The 27,846-nt window shown below is 36.9% G+C and overlaps 1 protein-coding gene across 1 annotated transcript in view; it reads left to right on the top strand.

Moving 5' to 3' along the window:
- Positions 1–352: 352 nt before the first annotated feature.
- Positions 353–27,846, top strand: part of LOC134671573 (glycogen synthase kinase-3 beta-like) — a gene marked incomplete at its 5' end in the record, with an annotated part of 32,512 nt that continues 5,018 nt past the window's right edge. Inside the window, 8 exons of the mRNA XM_063529433.1 lie at positions 353–554; positions 691–750; positions 17,555–17,745; positions 19,549–19,632; positions 20,356–20,415; positions 22,081–22,191; positions 24,248–24,485; positions 25,989–26,086. Coding sequence (XP_063385503.1) covers positions 353–554; positions 691–750; positions 17,555–17,745; positions 19,549–19,632; positions 20,356–20,415; positions 22,081–22,191; positions 24,248–24,485; positions 25,989–26,086 — 1,044 coding nt within the window. The remainder of the gene's footprint in view (positions 555–690; positions 751–17,554; positions 17,746–19,548; positions 19,633–20,355; positions 20,416–22,080; positions 22,192–24,247; positions 24,486–25,988; positions 26,087–27,846) is intronic.

Genomic DNA, 27,846 nt, shown 5'->3' on the forward strand with positions numbered 1-27,846 from the left:
AAAACATTCCTGTGCATCATGACACATGTTTTCATGAAAGTTATTGTATAGAGAGGTGTGGAGTCGCGTTGTTTGAATTAGCACCACAAACATGCTCTTAGCGTGTAAATGTAATATGTATCTCGGTGTTCATCGAATTACATACCGCGTCGCTTCAAGCGATCCAGTGTAAGCTTGATCTGCGATTACGAATGATAGTTATAGGTGTCAGAATCAAGTAATACTAGGACCAAGCTCACAACCGAGACAACTCAGTAGTAAATTAGGTAGTCGGCCTTAGAGGCGGGGCGTCGCGAACGCGGCGCCTCGATCGGCCGGCAGTCTAGCACGTCGCGCGCTCGCGTGCTAACCTTTCAAGCTGGAGCGATCAGGCCCGGTATGCGTGGACAGCCTGGCGGTCTCCGACGGGCCCGGTGCACCGCTCCGCCCCGTCGGCGAAGTGGCTGCTCGTTCCGAACCCTCCCTACTGCGCCTACTTGACCATGACAAAACCCAAATCAGCCGCGCTTGTGATCGTCTCTCGTCTTTCTGTAAGAAACTCCGACGTACCATCAGTGAGTGTCCGACATCTTCATAAAGCCAGTGTCATGTATATCTAGTGTAATATCACCGGCATATCCCTGTTGTATCATACATGTATGTCCATTTCAATGTTCTAATGCTGCTTTTGTGTTTTGCTACGGCGCGCAGGCGACGTGGAAACTCCTAAAAAGGCCGAGCTGGCTACGGAAAAGAAGGGCGCTGCGTCGCGTAAGTGCTAGATGTGCCGCACTTCATTAGTCCAATCAACTTAGGATTTGACTCCGGCAATTGTTCTCCTGTTCGTGGAATCTTTGATTGGGTCGGGACATCATTGGACGAAGCTCCTACTCTAGAAATACCAGCTGCTTACATTTCTAGAACAGATGCATTCAACTCTTAATTGCAATTGCTCCAATGTATCAAGTAATCTTAAAATTGAAATCCAAACTGATAACCCCAACGTGTGGCGTGTACGGGTTAGGGAATGTAAATTAACAAACATACAGAGAAGCTCCTACTTCCTGACCTATATCTTTTTATTAGACTACCATATATCTGGAGAATTATTGCCCATGTACAAAACACTCCTAGTTGATTGGTATAGCTTTAGTTTAGCTCGGTTGTAGTGTCGCCGTTTCCTCACAAGTCTCACAACCTTCACCATCTTGTTTGTTCTTGCACCGGCAATGCGGCAATCCTTAACTTTAACTCATGATGGAATCTTAATATGTGAAGCTTTTTTTGCAGGAGACGCCATTTTCTTGTTTTTGGTAGTCAATACAACGAAAGTGATGCGTTTTGGCGCAAACAACATAATAGATTCCAAATTTTACAAAGAGTCGGAGTGCTAGAGTTAGACCAAGGTTAAGTTGGCAGCGATTTTGATAGCCCCAGACGGTGCAAGTGTTATTCAAAACGTCAAACTTCTATGAAATTATGACGTTTAAATACCACTTGCACAGTCTGAGCTAGTAAAATCGCTGCCAACTTAGCTTGGTCTAACTATAATTGGATCATCGCAATATGCTGGATCACTCAATTTCATATCTTAGTTTTTTTTTTGGTTAATGTGTGTTGTGTGTTCTGGATTTTCTGATTAATCGATGTATATTAGATAATTGATTTTTTTAATGCATCTATGTACTTAGCAAATTAGATTCAATAAGGCAATCGTGTAAGTAGTTCTATTCCATTAGCAAATGCATTTTGCATATTTATATACCGGCGTGGTCGGCATCGAGCCACATTTTATAGGCAAATAAGATAATTATGAATGCATACCGGCTTATCTCCGAGAGGATGGATGTACAATATTTATCTAGGTACATATATGGTATAGGGTATAACTAAAATTTTCAATGTACCCACCCCTAAATAAGACCAGCCTGGGAAACAGCAAAATTTTAATCAAACACTTGTAGGTTTTTTAGTTATTTTGAAGTTGTCACCTAAGTTGTTTTGATATCTTTTTTTTTTAACTATGTTGTAAACATGTTGTTGTTTAGTTCCCGTTTTACTACACAAAGATAAGTTCCATGTCATATAGAACGTTCTGTTTTGTTATTTTTTTAGACTCAACGTTCCTTCCATGAATTAGTTTCTAAGAATAGGACCATGTATTTAAGTATATATACTTAGATAAACGGTAAATGTGTGTTTAAAGTTGCTTGTCCTTTCAATTATCACTTTGTTTCCATTAAGTAAACATAAAAATAGGTACACAATCAAGCATTAGATTACACACGATGGTAACCACAGAAATAAGAGCCAGAAGCTAACGCGGCATTTTGTTTGATAAACAATTAAACAGTATAAACACTTTTCTAATTAGTAAGTACATACGTATTTTAATTCATCGTGAGTCCACTAACCAGTAACTTAGAAGTCTTTGGATATAAAGTCAAACTTCTTAAAACACGACTGCTTTCAAAATAGCTATAGACTGCGATTCGCAGTATTGCTCGGCTAATATGCTATACCAAAATTATACACACATCTCCCCTTTCAACAATTGGATATAAATTACAAAGCCTTTTTGTTGATTGTGCCAAACAAATCCTCCGGTTACTCCAGTTGAAAACCGATCGTTCATATGAAAATGCGACGTGATTATGTCAACATTGTATTGAAGTATCGTCATGTGAATAGTCAATCAGTGTAATTGTACGGGTTAGAGTGCGAAGTTATTTCTGTTCTCGGAAAAAGGCACTGCGACTGTTGTTGTTGACGCTGAGCCTACTCTGGCTACTTACTGGATATACTCGTAAAGGTGCAATGAGGAATCGTCCTTGTTGCTTAACCGTTTCGGTGCGGATGGCACGACAGGCGTGTCATCAATGTTTTTTACGATTTTAACGTTTTTAACGTGTGTCGTATGACTCGACAGGCGTGCCATCATATTCTATGGCGTAAGGCACGCCTGTCGTGTCATGAAATAATTGTTCGCCGCCACAGCGAAAAGTTTTCGAAAATGGAAGACCAAACGAACCGGTTAAAACAAAGAGATTTATTTTGCTTGAGGTCGTCTCTTAGTTATTGAGTTATATCAGATAGAGGGAGTCACTAAAACTGTCGAGGATCGGGATGCTACAACCTGCGCATATTCGGATTACACGCATTTAGGACCAAATGAAGGTATTAAAACGATTTCCAGCTTGCTGGGAATTAATTTTTCGATAAAACCTAATTTGATTGGCCTAGTAGGTATACCATACTTGACATTTCCATAGCTTCCTGCTGGCCACTAATACGAAGTGCAATGTACCGAAACTTCGTCTTCACTTTCCAACTATTACTAACACGTGATCTCAATACACGCTAACCATGTGCAGTTGGATATAATTCACGATATTAATTTTATCAACAAAAAAGTTACAATTAACATTAACAGTTTAGTGTCGTGTAATTTAGGTACTGTTTAAGAACTAAAAATATAAAAATAAAATTTATTTTAAAAATAAACTTTGAAAAACTATATGATACCTATTAAAATATTATACACATGTATATTAAATTAAAATAGAAACCTTTTTATTATTCACCTTGGCAATTTCGTATCTTAAATATTTTTAATTGCATAAATACGATTGAAATACAATTAAATTTACCGACAATTTGAGATAGCCGTTATTAAGTAAATTAACGACCGTGTCCATATAAAACTCACTTTAGTGAATGAATGCTATGATAAACAAGGGAGTGTAGTGTATCGCTTGGACTTGCGTCAATAAGGGTTGCTAAGGCTGCGGTGTGGCTTGAGGTGTTTCAGGGTGGGTATGATAGATTCCCGCTCATATAAAAAATATTATCTTGATACACTTAACTTACCAGCGAGATTTGAGCTTGGTCCCGATATTGTCAAACAGGTCTTAAGATGGAGACCGAAGGTAGAATAAAACAACGCAGTTTCATCATTTATCAACGAGAACGAATGTCTCGATGGGTATAGATAATAGAAGGTGATTGTTTGAGAAAGACAGTTGGCAATAAAACCTTTTATCGAACTTGACATTACACTTATCGGTTATCTCATTTATACCTATATGGCGATAAAGTCGCGGACGTGACCAACACGCTGGCTCCAAAAACATGCATTATTCAACTATTTTTCTAGTGTAGTTTTCGTACTAAAGTTTACCTCTAAATTCAATGTCGAAGACTCCATCCTTTAATCGATTAGTCTGCAAGGTAACTTCGGAGTTTATTGGTCGATCGTAATTTATTTAGAGGTGTTACCCTGGGCGCGCCCCGCTCCTGAGTTAACTTCTACGCTGTACTGTACGTATAACATTTTATGGGGCTTTTACTTACCTACCTACTCACAAAGTCAGTACTTCGTAACTTAAGTCTTGGCAGAATTCTACTAGTTTTCTGAATGCGAATTACCTGCGTAGGAATACTTGATTCAACGTATGTTGTAAACGTATATCTTGCTGATCTGTTATTTAAATGTCTGCATTCTATAAAATACGAGGATATAACAGTGCAGTGTAAGCAAATCATTCTTATCAATCAATCAACATTTACGAGACATATTGGAACGAAAAAGCCATGACATGATATGATTGATTCACTTCTTTGTGAAAGTAATGCAAAACAATTTCCTAATAGGTCTGTCATTTTTATCAATAAACTCCGTACGAACAGAATACAATTCTCTAAACTTTAGAGAATGACACTTTAGAGTCTAAAGTGTCATTTTATGGAACTTGCTTAATATGTAAACAAAAGTCACTAGTAAATTCATCATTCAGAGACAATTTTAATATGGCGGTTTGTTTACATAGTTAGCAAGTTCCATAGAATGACACTTTAAATAGTCTGAGTAGCCTCACTCTTCAAAATACATTTCAGTCCCCCGATAATACTACATACCTACTTGAATAAATTTGGGTAAAAATAGATTGCCGTGATATGATATCATCATGCATGATCAATTGATCATCCGGGCAGTCAATATCATTAGGTGTGATATAAAATACGCGATATCAGCTCTGCAGCAAAAAAACACTTATCACGCATCTACTACCTAACAAAACAAATAGCCCTCTGAAGAAGTTCGATCGATCAAAATCAAACTTTTGATTACTGTATCCATATGAAATACATATAGACCAGCGGTGGAACAAAAATGGGTTTTGATAACATTAAAGTTTTTTCTTTTTTGATATGTTATTGTAAGCATGTTAAATAACATTCATGTAAAAAGTTAGAAAATTTTAGGTGGAGCGTTCGGCCATATTTAAATTTTTAATTTTTGCTAAATAACTATGTAAATATAAAATTAAAGTTACAAAAAACTTTAACATATTCAATAACACTTTAATTTATTCACACTATTCGGTTTTTAGAAATCTGGAACAGCTGCTTTCTGGTGAACGTAAAAACAGGAATTATTATGAAAATACAGAATTAGAGTAGCTAATATTGCAAAATTACGATATTATCTATCCACTTAGTATACATGTAAAAAGTTAGAAATGTAGACAATGTGCTTGTCTAGATATTGATTTCTCGTTAAGCAGTATAGCCAATATTGAATTAAAGTTTGTAGAGTTAATATTACACGGTCATAATAAAGATCTTACTTCTCACACAAAAGATTAGAAATATAAAATCACGGCGACACTAAATACTGATACGTAAGTATGCATTCCGAGCATATATTAAGTTACATTTCAAACGCGCGGCGTTTGTGCGCGCCGCGCTGTGCGCCGTGGCAGGAGGCAGCGATCGACGGTCGCGGGCTAGCGGTTAGCGCGGTGCCCTTAAAAATACGCAAAGCGTTTATAAAATTATTATCAATGGTAAATAGTTATTTTACACAGTACACTAATGGAAACTTACCTTCCCTTATTTATTTCTATATGTACTAGGGATTGCCCGCGGTTTCGTTTACGTAGAATTCGTTATAGTGTTAAGTACAGAAATAATAGATACATTTGAAAATTATTTTAGGTGCATTGTCATACAGATAACTACCCTTGTTAAAGTATTCTTCAAATTCAATACACAGGTGTCATTTCAATATAATTTTGCGTAATTTGGCGCTTTTAGGTTATAAATTACTAGCGACATATATTTTTTAAGAGCGATCATCTCCGATAATATTTACTTTATCATAAAATCAATTTCAAACTGACGTTATTCAATATTTATCATTTTAAAGTCAATATTACCAACCAACTGATCCAATTTACCTACGGTGACAACTCAAAATTTGCATCAAATTAAATGCCACTTTTCTTATCCGTTACGAACAATCAAGAGTGCCTTTACGAGCTGATGTGGTGAAAATTTTATTTAACCTTCGTCCCTTGAAACCTTCACTACGCTCAAGGTTCAACTTTACGAACCACTAACTACGCTCGTGGTTCAATTTTAGAATGTTTGAATTTGTGAATGCCTCGAACAGCCAAACTGTGGAATGAACTGTCCGATACGACCTTCAAACCTTCAAAGACCCCCATCTTAAAGGTCGGCAACGCGCTTGCAACCCTTCTGGTGTTGCGGGTGTCCATGGGCGGCGGTAATCGCTAACCACCAGATGATCCGCCTGCTTGTTTGCCTCCTATTTAATAAAAAAAAATGTTTCGCTTGTTTGGGTATCAATATTAGCACGAGCGGTTAATCAACAACTTATCCCCTTGTAAAACAAATAAATAAGGTAGATGAGGTGCAGGCATATGAGGCCCGGCGGGTAACAAGGCCCAGCATTCAAAAATAGCAGTTGCTCTCTATTATTCCCAATTATTCTGAATTTGTACTTGTTGCTAAGAAGGCCCACTGTCAGTGCAGGTAAAAAGGTCTAGTCCCGGGCCTTATTGAACGTATGAGATGAAATATTAGATTAAAATATTTTAAGATAATTTTCAATATTTTTAATCTCTTATTAATAAGGTCGATTTGAAGAAACTTCTATGAAATTATGACTTATAAATAACACTTGCACTGCGTGGGCTGTCAAAATTGCTGCAGACTTTTCTTGGTCTAACTCTAATAATTTTTCACTTGCTTTATTGACCTAAAGACGTTTTAAAGAATCAAAAAGTCTAATAACATTGAGGCACTTATACTTTTTAAAGGCAGTAACTAATTACAAGTGACTTTTTTTTGTTAATACATAGGTAGGTATTTACGATCATCATCATATATTTAAGAGTATGACTCTTGTCGGTGGAGCAAATTCCATGTTTGGCGGTCCTCCGCCTTCTCTTTGACAGCCCGATACGACACGACTTTGATCTTTTCCTTTATTTGATCCATGTACGCTCTCCTTGGTCTTCCCCTCTTCCTGTTTGCTTCAACTTTCCCTTCTATGATATTTTTGATAAATTCGTCGTGTCGTATCAGGTGCCCAAGCATCCTTCCTCTTCTATTGTCTATAGTTCTTAACAAACTCCTCCTCTCTCCTACTACATAGGCCACACTGAATGTTTTGCACTACTGGCCACTGGTAAACATTTAAATTATGAATTGTATATTTAAAAAAAATACAGGCTTTTGATTATGGAATGTGACAAATGTTGGCGACAAATCGATCGTCTTTTGTTTTTAATGGCTTGTCAAAGTAAGTCAGTGCGTTGAACGTGGCTTTAACGCGAAAATATTTTTAGAGCTATGATTTTGTTATGATTTTAAAAGTTCGCTTACTCCGCAAGAGTGTAGTGCTTGCCTTCAAAATGCTTTTGGGATTGAAGCACCACATCTGAGCATCGTGAGGCGTTGGTATGGTGAATTTAGTAGAGACAGTATTATTCTAGATAATGATTTTCGTGAAGGTCGACCGTCCACGGCGATCATTCAAGGAAACGTGGCTACTGTGAGACGACTCATTGAAGAAAACCCACGAATCACCTATGACGAAATTTGAGGACAATTAGGGATAGGTATGAGACAAATACAAAAGATTTTACAAGAATATTTAAAAGTCGGGAAGCCTTGTTGTCTTTGGATTCCTCACGAATTAACTTCAGTCCAAAAACAGGTACTTTTTGACTGGTGCCGAGAAATGCTGCGTAAGTACAAGCAAGAAAGTTCAAATGCTGTATATAACATCGTTAGAGGAGATGAAATCTGGATTTACTGCTACGATCCGGAAAAAAGGCATTAGTCCAGTCAATGGGTCTTTCGAAGGTGACAGGAGGCCCATAGAAGTTCAACAAGCCAAAAGCGTTGCCAAACATTTTGATCGTCTGTTTTTTTTAAACGCGACTTTTTTGTACCGTACTTTTAAATAATAAAAGAACGTTAAATACTGAGTAGTACACTACCATTTGTGTGCCCGCAGTCATTGAAAAAGACCGCGAGAGACGACCGAGAAGCCGCATCCTCCTGCGTCATAATAATGCGTCCACCGATACCGCAATAAAGGCAAAAACATTTTTTAATTACGAAAACGTGGAAAATGTCTCTTATACGGATTATAATCCAGACATTGCACCCTGTGACTTCTATCTATTTCCCAAAATTAAGGATTTAATTTGGGGTTTGACATTTAAGACCCCGGATAAGGCAGTTACTACGTTTCATCACCACGTCGAAAACATGCAGTCAAGTTATTGGGCCTCATGCTTCCAAAAATGGTCTGAGCGAGTGAATGTGTGCATAGAATGTAAAGGGAAACATTTTGAGAAGCAATAAATGTATTATTATGGTTATAAATGATTTTATTCAAAAGTTACGCAAAACTTTCAGTGCGGCCCTCGTATGCGTAAAACCTCTTCGTTAGTTTTCTTTTCTTTTACGATAGAATTGCGAAAAATAGATATTTTGCTACGAGTGACGAATTTTAAAACACGGTCAAAGGGAGTGTTTTAACGTGCTTATTATAGCACCGGTCGTAATGTAGCACCAGATGTACTGTAAAAATTATGTTAAAAGATAATACTTACTGTTACGAATAAATATTTTTACTGTAAAAAAATATCCCACCAAACACATTTTCATGTAAATTTTGTTGCTAAGACGAAACCATAAGACTCGCATTGTCAAAAAGTTGTCAGATCTCTTGTCGAGCCAAGCTTCAAACTCTACAAGCCCTAACTTCACTAACTACAGTTCTACACCTTAGTCAAAATATGTGGCTTGGCTGTTTCGCTACCGCCACATGGGCATAAGGTGAAAAATTTATTAAATTCATTATTTTTAGGGTTCCGTACCTCAAAAGGAAAAATACTGAACCCTTATAGGATCACTCGTGTGTCTGGCTGTCCGTCTATCACAGCCTATTTGCTCCGCAACTACTGCACCAATAAGTTGAAATTTGGTATACACATGTAAGTCTCTAGCCCAAGGACATTCACGTAAAGTAAATAATAGAAATTCAAATAAAGGGGTCACTTTTGAGATGAATGATAAATAGAAGAAAAAAAAACTATATCTTGTTATAATTAATATAAGAGAATTAGAATATGAATTAATATAAGAGAATTTTGTTAGAATTTTAATTAGTATAAGATAGATATGTATATTGTCATGTTATTTTCTCGAACTCCCCATCGGCATACAAACCTCCTCAAGGTTTTGACCACGATGGGTCTTGTAATAATAATGTACTTTATTTAGCTTATTGTTCAATAAATTAAAAAAAAATATATATATATATATATATATCAAACGAAGGGGCTCATTGTAAGAATCTCAGATATATTTTTTCATAATTTTAAAATAAATAGTTTAGAAGTTATTTAAGAAAATACGCAAAAAATGACCATCCCCCCCCCCCCTTATCTCCGAAACTACTGGGTCTAAAGTTATGAAAAAAATACACATATTAGCTCTCTTCCTATAGATGACAGGAAAACCTATTAGAAATGTGCAGTCAAGCGTGAGTCGGACTTAAGTACCTAGTTTTCCGATACCTACGGGTTTTTTAAAGACATTTTATTCACTTTTCTCTAAAAAAAATATATTGTTAAAAATTGTGTAATGTACAGAACCCTTGGAACGCGAGTGCGACTCGCATTTGGGCGGTTTTTGTATTATACTTACATACAATAGTTCTTGTAGAAACGAAACGGCCAAGCCACTCACTTTTGGTGTAGAGCTAGTAAAGTTAGAGGGCTTGTAGAGTTAGAAGCTTAGCAAGAGATCTGATAACTTTTTGACAGTACGAGCCTTATGGTTTCGTTTGGGCAACATTGTACATCAAAATGTTTTTGATGGGATTTCACTTCTTTTTGTAAGTTGTTTATGACAATCTTCCATCCCCTAATTTAAAGGGTTGGGGGTGATTTACTATTAAAAATCCTGAAATAAGTATCTGGGGGCATCTGTTACACAATGTACTTCTTACTGATTCCCCATATAACCCTTCACCCCGTAAGGGTAAACTTTGGGGTTGAAATCTGCCTTCACCCCGTAAGGGTAAACTTTGAGGTTGAAATCTATTCTATATCCTTCCCCATGACAATACCTATCTACATACCAAATTTCAACTAAATCGGTTCAGCGATTATTGATTTCCCATACAAAATTAAACCCCATCTTCATCCCCTTAGGGATAAATTTTTTTTGAATTTATTTGTTGTTTGTGTACTAAAACTATCTTACATACCAAATTTCAGCTTCTTAGAGGACTTCAGGAAGTACCCGGTATTGATGATCATCAAGTGAGTGAGTCAGTGACGAAATCGAAGTTTTTAGATATGAATAAAATCTAAAGTATAAGAGCTATGCAATTGATATGCTTAATAAGTCCGAGAACTTTGTTTATCTGGTATAATCCAACCCCAAGTTATGAGGGTTCCAAAAAACGACGAAGCGCTTCGAGAAAAGGTAGATAGTGCCCTTGCGCTTTTCTCGTCTTGGCGGGGGCACTGCCGTGCCCCCAGATGTTAAAAGATGAGACTACTGTAACTAATAAAGATTTATGTTTAGTTACCTACTATTTTCGCGTAAACTAGACAATTTTTATATCTTTAGTTATTAAGACCCAAAATAATTATTTTCACTTATTATAAATAAATCCTCCTGTTATGAAGTATCAAATATTGTTATTTGTATATGTATAAGTCTTAAGTTAAAAACAATAAAATCTGTTATTACCTACTGTCAAAATGATTATTTTTTGCGGGATTAAGTAATACACTGGTAGTGTTCAATAAGGGCCATAATAGGACTTTTATAAAAGGTATATTTTCCAAGAGTATCGTAATATTTTTATAACTATTTTGGTATAATGAAGAAACTTAAATAAATGAGAAACCTATTTGAGTGAGTTTTTCATACTTCATATCCTGTTTATTAAAAAAAAACCATTTTAATTTAAGGTGGGCTGTATATAGGCATATACGGCCCACACGGAATATACAATAAGGTAAGTGAGGCCACTTACCTTATTGTATATTCAGGATGTATACCGTGTAATATCGATCAGTTGGTTTATAATATACATATTATGATATTGACGTTGAATAGGACAGGACATGACAATAGGAACCAGGAATAGGTATAGTTGGTCAAACCAATTTCTCAGTAAATAAAAACAAAAAACTATATTCATCCTTTTCTTTTGGGTGCTAGTACTAGTGTAAGTCAAAGATAGTATGATGATTCTCCCTGTCTATGTTTGAAATGAGACAGTCCTTTGACAAACTATGTATAGTAAAAATAGTTGTGAATATCTTGTACATTTTTATTACAATATTAGTCAAGATAATGAAATATAGCTGGTCAAGCAAATCTTGTCACTAAAAAAAGGCGCGAAATTCAAATTTTCTATGGAGCGATATCCCTTCGCACCTACATTTTTCTAATTTGCCGCCTCTTTCTACTGACAAGATCTGATTGACCAGCTGTAGGTATTTTTACTTAATAAGATATTTTAATTTCACGTAATGTCCGCATCTAATTTATATATGTGCACGGTAAACAAACAAATGAATGATAAGAAAAGACAGACAGTGTTACTGAGCGGGAGGTGGGGCGAGGGGCGAGGTATAGGTAGGCTATGATAGGCTCTCGAGCGCCGCGCCGGCGACTGACGGACCAGCGCGGCGTATGTATGAATTTCGCGCCTTTTTAACTAGATTTTACTATTACAATGCAAGCTACACACAGAAATTTCTTACTTTCCATAATATGGCTGCGTATATTATTTTATAGTAATAGACTTATTTTTACAGACTCTAATTCAATATTAGATCTTATAGGACAAAAAACGTATATTAATTCTAAAGCATATATCTTATTCTTCTAGCTTTTTAGCTTGCCTATTAACTTATAAATTTAGATATGTTGTTGTGGATTTATTAAACTTTAATTCAATATCGACTAAATAATAAGCTAATTGTAGTTTGACAAAGAAGCACGTTAAAAAAATTTCTAATAATTTTACATTATAAAGCGTCATACATATTATAAACAATGGAACTTAAACATTGCACTTTAATTCAATATAAAAAAATCATTACTAAAAATATATAAATACCTAATTTATATCTAACGCTCGTTCTAACTTTTCATCATATATAGCATATATGCTTAAAAATATGTCCTATATCAGATAAGTATCACTTTTTCAACTTTAGAATTATCAAAACTTTTAGTGCAAAAATCCGGTCCCACTATTGAGCTAATAGGTTCTATGCCCTATGCCTATTATATAGGCTATTGCAATTGTACCGAGACAATGTTACAAGTTACAATACATGTTTAATTGTTTATGATCAGAACAGCGGATGCAGTTCTCGACAAGCGTAATATTGTTACGCTTAACACGTGATAAACGATAAATAAAGCCTGGTACATAAATAAATGTAACATTCCGCAAACAATGACGGAGGTGACTTACATTTTATCTTGTACTAGCGACCCGCCCCGGCTTCGCTCCTACACAATTTAACTACTAAACCTTACTCAAGAATCACTCTTTTGATAGGTGAAAACCGCATGACAATCCGTTCAGTCGTTTTTGAGTTTATCGCGAATATACTGACAGACAGACGCGGCGGGCTTTCCCTCTTTTCTTACTTTCGGTGGGATTTATTTCCTCAGGGAATGTTTGTCTATTCTCAGCTCGGAGTAATTAACAACGGAGACGCCATGTCTAAAATTTTCGGTACAAAATAGTCTGCCGTTTTTTGCGGGGGAGGGGCACATCAAATGTATAGGTACGTCATGTCAGATAAACGTCAGTCCATACATATGGTTGACCATTGGCCGCCTATTTTCGACAGAGGGGAATGCCTGTTAATGGCGGCTCCATTGTTAATTACTCCGAGATTCTCAGGGCTTAAGCAGTGAAAAGACAAGACATCGGCCAAATACTAATGTTACTTTCTAAATATAATTGTAGTTAATTAATACGAAATTGTCACGCATAAAGCGCAAGCATCATTAAATAATGATTCATTAATGTGCTAATCGTGACGATGCAGTATTTTTGACGTTTGTAAATATCCATTGTGTATAATGTAACTCTTCTGCTATTCATTAAATTAAAGCAAAATATTTTTAGTAAACACATCTGTAACATCATATTATGTAATTTATGTTCATGACTATGCAATAAATGAAATATGAAAAATATGAAAAAAAAATGAAGAATTACCTGTAACTGCTACCTACGTATAGTATAGATTTATCTAGAAGAGCATTTTTCTCGGGTAAATGGAAAGAAAAACACAAGTTACTGGAAATATTGTCGCTGGTAAAGACAACCTCCCTACCCAACAACCCTCGTGGTTACCCAACCACTAAAATAACCCGTTGTGGATCCGCGGTAAAATTAAACTCCAGGTTTTCATGAAATAGAGTCTGTGCGGAAAGGGAAGAGTCGTGGAATGTATGGGGCCCAATGCATTCCACGCTTCTTCTCTTTCCGAACAGACTCTAACATTTTTTTTGGCTAGGACTCTTCTTGCTACGTCTCGTAATCTTTATAACTTGTAATGATTACGGAATGTGTAACTGTGCAATATACACGTAATTATGCTCGTTTGTTGCGCGCTGAGTGAAACATTAAAAAAATGGTCAGAAACATTTCACATTACCATAACAACGGTGTTATTTTGTATAAATCTCAACAGTCTTTGTATTACAAATTGAAAGGAATGAACAATACTAAGTTTTGTGAATACTTATGCGCGGTCATTCATTTTTGATCGCCTGTCTTTGAATTCTTATTATTTTAATAGTTCTGTATTACGTCTGTGTTAGATATTCATTTTACTACCTTCATCACGTTGCTTGACGACTGCAAAAGTGTTTCTTATTCATTTTATTAAGCTTTCATTTATTTTTACTTAGGTTTTTTTAACGAATAACACGACATATATCTGCATCAGGCAGATTAGGTCATATGCATGTGACCTGCGATATAAACGTGTCTAAGTAATCAGTAAAAAGCTAACACAACTTGCAAATTTATTTCCTGGAGGTTTAGAAAATGTCAATATCATAATTAATCTTCAAACGCTTGTTCGTTTACCATTTCATTTCAGTCCAATTTTAGGTCCGGATACGGTAAGGAAATAACAAAATTTACTGCTTTCGCACAGGTGCACAAGGAAATACCTAAATTTTTACACTTCCCGCAAGTTTCCTGTTTATAAAATAACTGAGAACAAAGATATTGTTATGGTTTGGAGGCCGAGTATATATAAATATGAGAATGTAACGCATTTGCAAACAATATAGGCGTTTAGTAATGTAACGCGTTGTAGGAAGTGAGTTTGCGGAATTGTCACAGCTATCAGATTCGTAGCTAGATCCCTTTGTGGTACGAGTAATAGAACAATTGCGTGCGCAGAGCATCTTTGCGTAACTATGATGCGTCGATACACTCCGGGTTGCTATTCATAAGGCTTTCAGACCACACTGGCGGTCCAGAATAAAACTTGACTTCCGGTTACACTATGTTATTTATGAATGTCGATGTTACACCATAAATGTTTTGTAAATAAACGGGCTGATGATGCGCTTAGTGATCTGTCCGTCACGTGCCTTCTTATGCAATATTGCTTGTTATCAGTCACTTCTTTGCAGTCTTTTAAACTGTTCTTATTTTCTTAAGCGCACTTGTCCAATACAGCTTTAATTACTGGGGTTAATATCAATTGATATGGCACGCATCAACAAAGCGTCAGTTGCAAGGGGACTTAAATTATTTTGTGTCGTTTCTATTGATGTTCTATTGTGTTTACAAGTCGCGTTAGTTATAAACTTAAAAGTCGTGTTGATATGTTATTTAACGGACCATCAAAAATGACATTAACTCTCGATGGTTAAATTTTCTAAACACATTTATATTTTACATATTTTTGTATAAAAATCTAAAATCGGGGTTATTGACAACCACGTGTAAAAATAAAAATGATGTATAATACATGGATGCGAGCCATGCCTATACATTATTCTGGTATAATGGAATCAATTGGTGAGTTTTTAAAAGTATAACTAGAAACATTTAGGTATAATGGTATATATCAATGTAAACGATTTAAATTACATGTCTTGACGATCGTTTTGTTTCGTAAGTATTAATTTTACATAATAGAAACGCTATTTATACCTGAAGTTAAAATAACTAACACATACCTTTAAATACAAAGAACGATTGACTTTCCGCCCATACTAATAACTTTGCTTCCTTGAGTTGTTGCTCCTCCAAAATTGTATCTTATAAAATATTATTCTAAACGTAAAATATTGACGAGGTATATGACGTATAGGTATATAAACGAGCCTTATATTATGGAACCGTAAACAATTTGATTAATCAATTATAGCAAAACGAATCAGCATATCACATTACTATTTTTCAAACGAAATATAATTTATATTAACTTAAAGGAAATGCTTGGGAACACAATTCGATACTTACCGAAGTTTTGGTAGGGAAAGAACACCGATTCAAATTCTCTCTTACAAAGGTGGTTTGTAAGTTGTCAAGCCCCAGGCACGCATTACAGTGAAATGGATTCATTTGCGTCACACACTAAATTGCATTAGAGAGGCCATTCAATCGTTGCGTAAGCAATTCCGTTGTAAATACAAGTCTTTTCTCGAATGCGCTTTTGACGTTTCGAGATCGGACAGAAAATCTTTCTGATTGCAGGCGTGGCTCACTCCGCGATTTCATCGCTTTGCTACAGGTAGCTAAAAGTACATCAGTTCCACACCAATTTTGGTGGCCATAAGCCGCGCGTGGCTATCTGTGCTGATCGTAACAGACGCGTTTTGTAAGAGAGTGAGTCCTCTGTACCTAGTACTATTATTTATTCTATGCTGATTGTAAGATTTACAAGTACAGAGTTAAGTTACCCAAGTTATGCAGGGGGGTTCACTTGACTATCGGCTCGATTCGGAAAATGAATTAGATTTCTACTAGACTTCAACAAGTTACGATATGGATAATTTAAAGATATTTGTGAGATAGATATGTCAAATTTGACTTTCCGCGATTCTTGAGGTCCTCTTGAACGATTTCGACAAGTTATGACTTAGATATTCAAGTCACATCTAGTCGATATCTAATGTAGATCTAGTTGATCTCTAAATCGTCTCTAGATCTTGTGATTATCTCGAAATCCGAATAGGCCTGTATGTAACATAATGTACTAGTTCTAGCTAAAAGTGTGTCAGCGCAAAGCGCTGATAAACACATTTTCAATTATTTATGAGGGCCCTTGTATTTGCCTTTCTAGTGAACCGAACTTTCCTCATCCCTTATTTATTATCTGTATTCGTAATCGTTCGTTTTATCTCTTTTCGTAATGTCGTGAAATATATTTTAAAGCTAAATAAGCGTGTTTTTATTTTTGAGTTGCATTTCTGCCGTATTTCTTGTTTGATTTGAAACCTGTAGGTACACACAATTTGTAGTTTTCCAATAACAGACAAATGACATTTGACCTAATCCATTATAGGTTTCACGCAAGCACTGTAGGTAACATGTAAGCGATCAATTTAATTAGACTAGACATACTAGCATTCATAAAAGGGTGATCGGGTCATGTGGTAACCTAGATTTGCGAACGTACCTACCTACCACAAATCGCTATTTACCATATAAGACAACCGGTGCTTGCCAATTCATATACTTAGGTGTTTGCTAAGTACTAACCGCGAGTAACGCCGTCGAGTTGCATCCCACACTATGATACCATGCCATGTTTATCCATGGAATCCAATGACTAGTATTCGTCTACTATTTTTTATTACGCAATCCACTAATTCAATGTCTTGACAATTGTTCTCTGTCTATGACAATAAATCGTAAATTTATGAGTTGACATCATGGTACAGCGAATTGTCATTGTCAGAAGACAATTTTATTATCAAGTATGTGGAATAGAAGATAGGAGCGAGGTCATAATCGTAGACGCATCTGACGCTGCATGCGGCGTAGTATCTACATAAGTATGTACGATCGTTCGATCGTGATGAGAGCTTTACTAGCGTTCTCAAATAAACGCCCGCTAATGATTGCTAGTCTTTAGCGTCTTTTTGAGTGAGAATGTTTCATAATGAGCGGTGTAGTGGGACGTAATAAATGACATACTAAACGGCTCTATATTTTTTCCAGGCAAGGACGGCTCAAAGGTGACGACTGTTGTGGCGACGCCGGGGCAGGGCCCCGACCGGCCGCAGGAAGTGAGCTATGCCGACATGAAGCTCATCGGTAACGGCAGCTTCGGCGTCGTCTACCAGGCCAAACTATGTGACACCGGCGAGCTCATTGCCATCAAAAAAGTGCTCCAGGACAAAAGGTTTAAGGTAATGGACATTCACGTGTTACTTGACCTGTACTCGTTCTGGAATTTGGATAGGAGGAATTATAAATTATGGAAAATACATATTATTATTTTAGACAATACCGAATGATGGGTAAGGTAAGTAAGTCGTTGCCAAGAACCAGAAAAGACTGGACAGTCTTCCAGATCCGTGGACACGGATCGCAATATTTTTAGGAGAAGCGTTAGTATATCTATCAGTCGGTCTAGCATGAGTTGCGTTCTCGCGCGCGACTCCATCGACTCCATACATCTAGCGTGACTTCAAGTATGGAGTCGCGTGTGAGAACGAAACTTATGCTAGACCGCCTGTAGAGTGTAGACAACATTTAAGTCTGGCCAATTTTACAGCACCAATCAAAATACATTACACCCATTCGGGTTCATTGCACTGGTAATGTTTCTTAGGTCAACATTAATAACTATATCTACTCGTAACCAAACATGTCTTTAGCAATTATAAGCTCATTCTTTCATATTATGACCTACAAACAAAATACTTTCATTGGTTTTACGGGGCAGAATAACAGCAATAAAAAAGTTGCTCGACCCACTTATTGCCACGTCTGTGTCGACCTGTGGCGTAGCTAATTGCACTGGCCGGGCTATTGCCGCCTGTTCGTGAAATTGTTTAGTTACGCGACGTAACGTAAGCCTTGTACGATCATTCGGTCAATACTAAGAGCATTTAATAACTGGGGTGGCCATTAAAGGCCGAGCCACACCGGCTTGCGTGTGCGTGACGTGCGCGTGTGCGTGCGCTAAAATGTTGGAGCCGCACACGCACACGTCACGCAAGCGGTATGCCATCTCTCATAAGGATCTGTATACTACAACGCCGCACGCGCACGTGCACGTCACGCACACGCCTTAAGAGCTTACCCCTCTGCCGAAAAACTTGCACAACAAAGTTTCGTATGGACTGACATGGCTATTTGTACGTTACTTACAAATCATGTAGAAATAACAATACATTAGACGTCCCCTCCCCCGCAAAAGTCGGCACTGTTTCGTAAAGAAAATGATAGCGTTGACATCTCCTTTCTAAATGCTCTAATAAAGTTGGTATTCTCGGGACCAAATACAATCGAGATAACTATGTAATCTTATAACCTTTTAGTATTATAGCCAGTTAAAGTTCCGAAGGCCCTCTCGCGCATGAGAGGAGGTCTGTGCTCAGCAGTGGGACGTATATAGGCTGAAATGATGATGAATGATGAAAGTTCCGAAACTGACAATTTGACAAATAAAGTTCGTTCGCTAGAATTCGTTCCCGAAAACACCGCCAGTCGGTTGATCATAACTCGTCTTAATCAACATTCAGCCATATGAAAACAAAATAACAGTATAAATTGGTATGATCAGATGAAACAAAGCATACTTTTATTACGCAGTAATTTGTATAGGGAATATTTGGCTTCGAGATAATTATTTTCTATCGTGCCCTTTCGTGTACTAATTTCACTTTTACGGAATCAGAATATCAATAAGAGCGTCGTCTAAACTAAATAACCTTTTCCATCGACTGGCCTGGGTTCAAGCACACGAGCCAAACGTAAAAAGTTTTCCTGCAAAACATTTTTTGTTTAGATAAATAAAAATGTATCATTGTTGTGATCAGTTAACTGGTCGCCTTGAACCGTTTTTATACCTGCGGTAGTCTTGTCTATTTTTTCCTATTGTAATGGGCATTATTATTTAAACTACTTCTTTATAGCATAAGAACACTATTGAATAGATAATATCCGTAAATTGTGTAGATAAAATGGTATTTTATTCTTTACAGAATCGAGAACTTCAAATTATGCGACGGCTGGAGCACTGTAATATTGTCAAATTGAAATACTTCTTTTACTCTAGTGGAGAAAAGGTGAGTGACGATTTTTTGTGGATAATAGTAATAGTTGAAATATTTACTATGTAATTATTACGAATGATATTAACATTATGTGTATATAATAAGTCAGAGATATAAGAGTTAAAGAACTTTAACTCTTTTATTTCTGCTAAGATTGTAACTATTTAGGGTTCCGTATCTAGAAAAAGAATATCTATTGTAGCTTAGGATTAAGACTTGTTTAGAGATCCATTCAGAAACAACAGTAACAAATGCTTATGTACTTTCATCAACTCGTAACCGCTTTTAATGTCTCTGAATCAAGTAAAAGTTATGTTAATCCTAGTTTGTATGCAGCCATACATATTTATAAAGCAAACAAGTATGTAGAGTAATTTCAATAATATCACAATTGAATCAGTCAGTGAACATATTTTCCCGACAGCCACGCAACCGCGTCCAGGCTAAACTCTATGTATGTATTCTGTATGCTGTAATATAGGCAACTAGCATGATCGAAGATATGCACGGATATGATGATCGCCTTTTTGTCGTTTATCGCTGCGGATAAAACGTCCGTCACCTTCCGAATGAAACGACGAAGGTTTACTCACAGTGATAACTGATTTAAACGCGACTTTATAGCGACGACGAACGATGGTACGGAACCCTCGGTGCGCGTGGCACTAGATCTACTGTACTTTAAAATGGCCGGTTTCTAAGCTTGTGTTATTTGTGTGTTTTATTTGGGGGAAGGCGGCAGTGCCCGCAGCAGTCAGTACGTTGTTAAGCGCAATGCAGTCTATTGAAGTCACAGTATGTCTCTAAACCAATCAGATTGTTGCGCTAGTGTGCTAACGCACAATTAGCTCCAGACTCTTGGCAATGGTTATCGAGAAATAAACACGTATTCTAATTAGTACTAATCTCTACACCGTGATCTGGAGAGGTACTGCGCAGATTTAACTACTTATCGATCACAATTTTGTGGTTATTTTTAGTAATTTACAATTCCTAACTTCAGTTCTTGTTAACTGTTTTGTTGTAAAAGACATTAGGTCCGTGCTCACATGCTGTAATACCAGTTGGAAAATGTAAGTTTATCGGACAGATAGTTAATAATGTTGATATTTTTAATTACCGTTATCATTAATACTTTAAACATGTCAAAAAAGCTTGGATGTGCTAAAATTTATTTTATTTAATTATTATTGGGTCAAATCAAATACGTTGCCAAAATTTGCAAGGTACCTCTCAACCATGGTGTATACCTGATTTCTAGTCTACAATAGTAAAACATTGCTCGGTAACCAAGCACGCCAGTCGATTTTTACGCAGTCAAGATCCCGCCATAAACCATTTTCAAACAGCTTTACATTTGGAACGGATGAAGCTACACGGATCTACATCATTTCATGACCGTCAATGCATTTGGACTTATAATATCAATCATCTCTCCTGTGCTTGCTTGTTTTTTTTGTTTCCTGTGACTGCTTTGAAAGTCATCGCCATTTTAAATACTGAATAACTACACGATAGCTCAAAGTAAATCATTATTTATCTCGGTAAAAGCTAGAGCCAAAAACCTTTGGAAGACATCCAAATCTTTGTCCTCTCAATGATGCGTTTCTCACGATGTCCTAAATATGTATATACTTGTTCAAATGAATCATGTAAGACAAAGAAGTCCACCTAAAATGCTATTCACTAATCATACGGTCACGCGACTAACAATAAGGGTTGTTTTATTATATTTTTGTGATTTTGTATGAGTTTTCATGCGCCTAACATTACTTCTTTATCCGTGAATTGGTAATATGTATCTAAAAGGAATCTGGCTAACTAAAACTGAACTCCACATACTCTTGACTTAAGATTGGATTTGATCAATTTTTAATCCGAATCTTATTGTATAGTCATATAAGAAAAATAACCGATTAGTTTTACCTTTTTAGTAATTTTACAATCTTACATTCTTCGAGGTTGATATGTTAATAATATGGGTTCAACCATAATTATGGATAAAAAGCTGTGATAGTAAGTAGTAGTTTTTTTTTATGTAATCGATTTGTAAATCAGAGTATAGACTACGCTGTTACACTGTGCGTCATATATTGACCAATGGAGTTATCGCGTTGCCAGTTCAACTTTTGTTAGCTAGACTCAAACAATAAATGTTGGTAAAATTAAAATGGTCGAGGCTCAAAACAGATCTTAAAAGTATGTACATTACATAGAATGATAAAGCTTAGAAACTAGACGCTGGCTGGTTTTGAAACCAATTTTACTAAGTATATCATCTTGACACATCACTCAATTAAGGTAAGAGCAAAAGATACAGAGGTAGCCGTATTCTGACTCCACTTTTTAACAGGTCGTCTTTTTATAAATGTTTCTAGGCTTTAATATTCTTAGGTACATGGTACATTAGTTATTTAAGAGTTTGAAAGGCACCATTTAACATTATTTTTGCGTTTGCAGAAGGACGAAGTGTACCTGAACCTGGTGCTGGAGTATATCCCCGAAACTGTGTATAAAGTGGCACGTCATTACTCCAAAGATGAACAAACCATACCCATTAGTTTTATAAAGGTAAGGCCTTAAAATATTGAATGGGAAAATAGTCCAAAGCCCATATGTCGTAAGATGTCGTATAAGATACTCACCACTACACAACACACACACTTACCACACCATACTTACCGTGCCGTGTGGTGCCGGCATCAGAAAAGAATAGCACCACCACATCTCGTCCCGTGGGTGGCGTATAAGGCGACTAAGGGAAAACTGGCGACAGATATGCATATGAGCAAGGCTCGCCCGTATCCTTAGCGGAGTCCTTGCTCACAAGAGCTGTGCGCGCGCCACATCGAAAAAAAAAAACACCATACTTACCACTAGATCGTTCTAATGCGCGTTGGTCACTTTAAAAAGCCCACAGGATAGAACTCAGTATTGTACTGTGTGATAAAGTATGAATCGTTGGTCAATTACGAAACCTTTTAAATAGGTAATTTATTTATAGACTGTAGACCCTGCAGTGGTATTTTTAGGTAGATCGATACGTTTACCGGCCTGCGCGACACCTATAATGGGGTGATATCTTTCTCTACTATAACATGAGATTTTTTAGTTAGTTAGTCTAAGACTCTTGAACTTTGAAAGTCTTTGCAAATTAGGTCAAGAATGTAGGTGTGTTCTTGGCTTGTTGAGTTGATGGTAGAATTTAAAATAGATATAGTCTATAAGGTAGCATGGTAAATATCTTTGTAATGAAGTGCTCATTAGTGCTTAGAATTAAGAGTACCAATAAAGCAGTTGTCATGAAAATTTCGAAATCGATTCATTTATCGAATAATCGTTTCTTGGAGTTTACTAAATGTAAAGAAGATTAGAACTCTGATAAAATCCTTTTGATAATTTTGACAATTAACATTTCTTCTTTTTTAACCCTTGTATAAGGTTGTCGTTTTGCCGTTTATATAAATTCAATTCATAATCATTAGATTCTTAAGGGCTCATAAGGACTAGAGTACTGATGTCTCGCCGAAAAGTATCCAAAATTGCAAAATTTCCACATGGAAAAATTTTGGAAACTTCTCATATTCTTGTAATATGAGGATGGAAATATTCCATATTAAAAATGCATGGATTTTTCCATATTTCCTGTGAAATTTCCTGCAACGTTTCCAACTTTTTCAAAACTTTCCGCAACTTGCACACATGTGTAGAGTAGAGAAACAAGAATAATTTAATTATATTTTAACAGCATTAGATCGATAATTCTTGACGTCATATGAGAGATGGCTTCGCTTGACGTGGTATACATGACGTCATTTAACCTGCGTTGGTTTATTTAAAGAAATAGAAAACCAAGAATACTTTCGTAAATAATAATATAACATTAGATTGAATAACACCGATAAGTAGATGCATACGACCGAACGTACCACCATCGTACTGTTACCTGCAATAATACACGGTGTAACATGAGTAAACCGAATAATTTTAACAGCGTATTCCTGATCATATTTAGAGACAAAAATGTCCTATGTCCTATAAACTTTTTTGAAATTCGCCTAGTTTCAGACATATTATTAATTTAAAAAAAAAACAAGTTTTTATTGTTACATAGTGTTAAAGGCCTATTTGATGGTGATGTTGCTGCTATGGGACGAAGTCTAAATATCCTTATTGATAGATGTCAAAAAGTGACAAGTAACACTTTGCAAAAAGTAGGTTCTACGAAAAAAAAATGTAAAAATCAATTTTAAGTGACAAGTTTACCAATAACATTTATTTTTTATGTACAAATACATTCAAAAAAGTGAAAAAAAACAAAACCCGACAAACACCCGACGACGACGACATATAAACTAAAGTCTATGACAATGACAGCTGTTGCATTCAGCCAATATCAAATTTTATATTCAATAGCTTTTTCATCAAAAATGCCAGTCTCATACTAGAGTCAAACCAACAAAAGTCTGCAGTGATTTTGATAGCACACGCGGTGTAAGTGTTATTTTAAACATCAAACTTGTATGAAATTATGACATATAAATTACACTTGCACTGCGTGTGCTATCAAAATAGCTGCAAACTTTTCTTGGTCTGACTCTAACACACCGTTTTTTATATTTTCCAGCTGTACATGTACCAGTTGTTCAGAAGTCTGGCGTACATCCACTCGCTGGGCATCTGCCACCGGGACATCAAGCCACAAAACTTACTCCTGGACCCCAAGACGGGCGTCCTAAAGCTGTGCGACTTCGGGTCGGCGAAGCACCTCGTGCGTGGCGAGCCTAACGTCTCGTATATCTGCTCGCGTTACTACCGCGCGCCGGAACTTATTTTCGGCGCTATAGATTATACCACTAAAATCGGTGAGTATTACATTTGGTAATTTTCTTTATGGAGTCTTTCGGCTTTGTTAGGCCATACACTTGACTGAAACCGAGCGTGCTCAAGCTATGTAACCTCGACATATAAACGAAGTGCTTCACGGTTTGTTAAAAATTCAAAATCAACTCTAAACTTCAAGGACCCTTCACTATGATATGAGTTTGTGCCAATAACACGTACATTACATACACTGTTAAAGTAACCTTCATGCTTTTTCAAGTACCTAGGGTTTGCAAGCTTTCATTTCAATGCAATGCCCATTAAAAAAACGTTACAAACTGAACTTGGAAACCGTTGAACTCTTAGAAAACTTAGACATTATTTTAAAATATAACACTGAGTAATAATTACGCATAGGATTGCCACGTTTTGAACCTTATTACAACGAGATTAGGTTCACCAATGGTCAAGTTTAGTGTGTTACTGTTAACATACACCACCGGAACAAAGAGCGATTATCGCAGCTCAAGTGTTGCGGTCGTAGTCGTTGGGATACAGGGGCGTCAAGTGTCATATTATTATGGCTTGGGCAATATAAGCACATAGTTGACAAAATTCTTGTAAAGCTACGTCATTCGTTTTACGAGGGTGTTTTATTTATTCACTTATGTGTCTGATCGCTAAAAGCTGTATGTGCAAAATATGTACCTATATATACCCAAAAACACACCGCTTCCCTGCGTTAGTTGGGTTTCCTATTTGGTAAGATTCCTACACTTTTGGTGGTCAACCCCATATTTAACGTAGCTCGGTATTTAAAAAAAATACTGTGCTACGTTAAATATGGGGTTAACCACCAAAAGTGTAGGAATCCACGAGTATGTCAGCCAAATACTGTAAAATTACAGAATTTGGCTGATATTATAATAAATTATCAAAATAATATGAATTTACTACGTAATAAAACAAATTGGTTATTGCTCTGTCGTAAGATAAAAGTATAACTCCGTGTTATTATAACTTTTCACCTTTTAATCGCTGTTCTCTTATATACAATGTCGTATAAAAAAACGTCGACAGCATGTAGGTTACAAATTAATAAAGATAAAAGTTAAAAAATGGATGAAGAAAAATCCATTGTACAAAATGTAATTCGATTTTCATGTTCCAATTTTTTTCAAGCGTCGCGTAGTGCGGTCTAGTCTAGAATTCAAATTAGGTTTACGGATGAGACATTCTGTTTTTTGTTAAATTTATGGGTGATAATTTCAACCGGTTAATATCGTTACATTAATATATAAGTTGATAAAAGTATTAGCTAGTAGAGATTTGAGTCGAAGATATTTAAATACACTATTAAATAATTTAGATTTTTATTCACGTCTACGATACACCTGAAACACAGGGAATCCTAGTTCAGGCACATGTAAACCATCACTATTTCCAAGTCTTTGTTTTATATTAATGTAACCATGTAATACGTGTTTTTTTAAATAAATTATGTTTATGTTATTAATGATCTATTTGTTTGTGCCTCTTTCCAGATGTGTGGAGCGCGGGTTGCGTAGTAGCAGAGCTGTTGCTCGGACAACCCATCTTCCCGGGAGACTCCGGCGTAGACCAACTCGTGGAAATCATCAAGGTAACTGACTACTTCACTTAGCGCCACTCGCACCATCCGAATTACCTGGGGTTAGCCGGTTAACCCCGTGTCAAATTGAACTGGTAACCATGGTAACTCCAGGTAAAACTGGCTACCCCTGGTTACTGAATAGTGCAAGTCCTTAGGCAGCGGTTCGAACTCTTTACTCGCAAGAAACCTTCGTGTAGGAGGATAAAGATCCGTTTGGATACAAAAGAAGTATATATTTATCGATTGCCACTGATATTTCCGGCATTCCACACATTCCACCACACCACCACACCACACCACCACCACCACACCACCACACCACCACATTCCACATTGCCGGCGAGTTATTTTTCCGAAACACTCGCCGACGAAGAAAATTTCCGAATTAGGAAAAAAAAACTAGCGCCACATGATATAAAGATATTATAAACGCTACATATTTCATATTTCATATTTCATATATTTTATTCATAATAGTTCGTATTACATGTCAAAAATATTGTTTACAAGAAATTATTTACAAAATAAGATTTGTAACATTTTACATTTATAATAATATGATATACAATTAAAAATTAAATATAAATCTAAGTTTGGGTACTTATTTTGTACTCCATAAACTCATTAAAGCTGTAAAAAGTGTGCTCGATAAGCCATCGTTTCAGTTGTATTTTAAAGCTCATTAATGACGGCGCATTCGTGACATGACTCGGCAGTCTGTTGTACACAGTCGGCCCCATCACGTGGGTTAGTTTCGCTGACTTGGCTAACCTATGCTTAACACCCAGGAGCCTGTGGGCATTCCGCAAGTTACGACAGTGCACGTCAGCTCCTCTCGCGTATTCATTAAGGTGGCATCGCACATAGACAGCTACTTGGTATATGACTACAGAGGGCAGCGTGAGTATCTGGAGGTCCTTAAAGAGTGGTTTTGCAGATGTATTTTGTCCTACCTGTACAATCGCTCGGACGGCTCTTTTCTGCATTCGGAAGACACGCTCCCATTCGGCAGCGCGGCCCCACAGCTCCGCACCGTATTGGAGGATCGAGTGCACAGTGGCAAAATAGCAGGACCTCACCACATCCCTGGGCACCACCCTTGCCAGGCGTCGCAGTGCGAAGCAGGCACCCGCCAGTTTGTTACAAACTTTCATAGTGTGTGCTTCCCACTGGAGGCCCCTATCAAGTTCAATGCCCAGAAATGCGGCGCTTTGGACCCGGTCTATTCTGACACGGTCCACGAGTACCACTAGATCTCTAGGATCTCTTCCAGCAAGATTGAAATGGAGGAAATTGGTCTTTTTTAAGTTAAGTGCTAAGCCGTTCACACTGAAATACCGCGATACCTGACTAGCAACTTCATTTAGGCGCTGCTCGAGTTCATCTATATTGGGTGCGGATACTACAACAGCGACGTCATCGGCATACATATAAGCTTCTCCCGCTGTTATTGCTTCCGGAAGGTCATTTAGAAGCAGCGAGAAAAGTATATTCGACACCGACGACCCTTGTGCAACTCCCATTGCCGTCGATATCGCTTCCGATCTCACTCTGCCCCCGTCACCTACCACTGCCTGGGACCTACCATGAAGCATATCTGTTAAGAGTGCTATATAGACAGAGTACCTGCATGTAACGTTGAAACAATGAATCAATGGCCACTGCATCCCTGACGGATGATTGTTGCAACGCTGTGTCAAGAGCGGTTGAAACGGCCAATGCATTTCCGCCTATGGCTATACAAGCCTATTGCTGCACAGCACTTTCTA

This window comes from Cydia fagiglandana, chromosome 15 (genome assembly GCF_963556715.1).
Source record: "Cydia fagiglandana chromosome 15, ilCydFagi1.1, whole genome shotgun sequence".
In the NCBI taxonomy this organism is placed as follows: domain Eukaryota; kingdom Metazoa; phylum Arthropoda; class Insecta; order Lepidoptera; family Tortricidae; genus Cydia; species Cydia fagiglandana.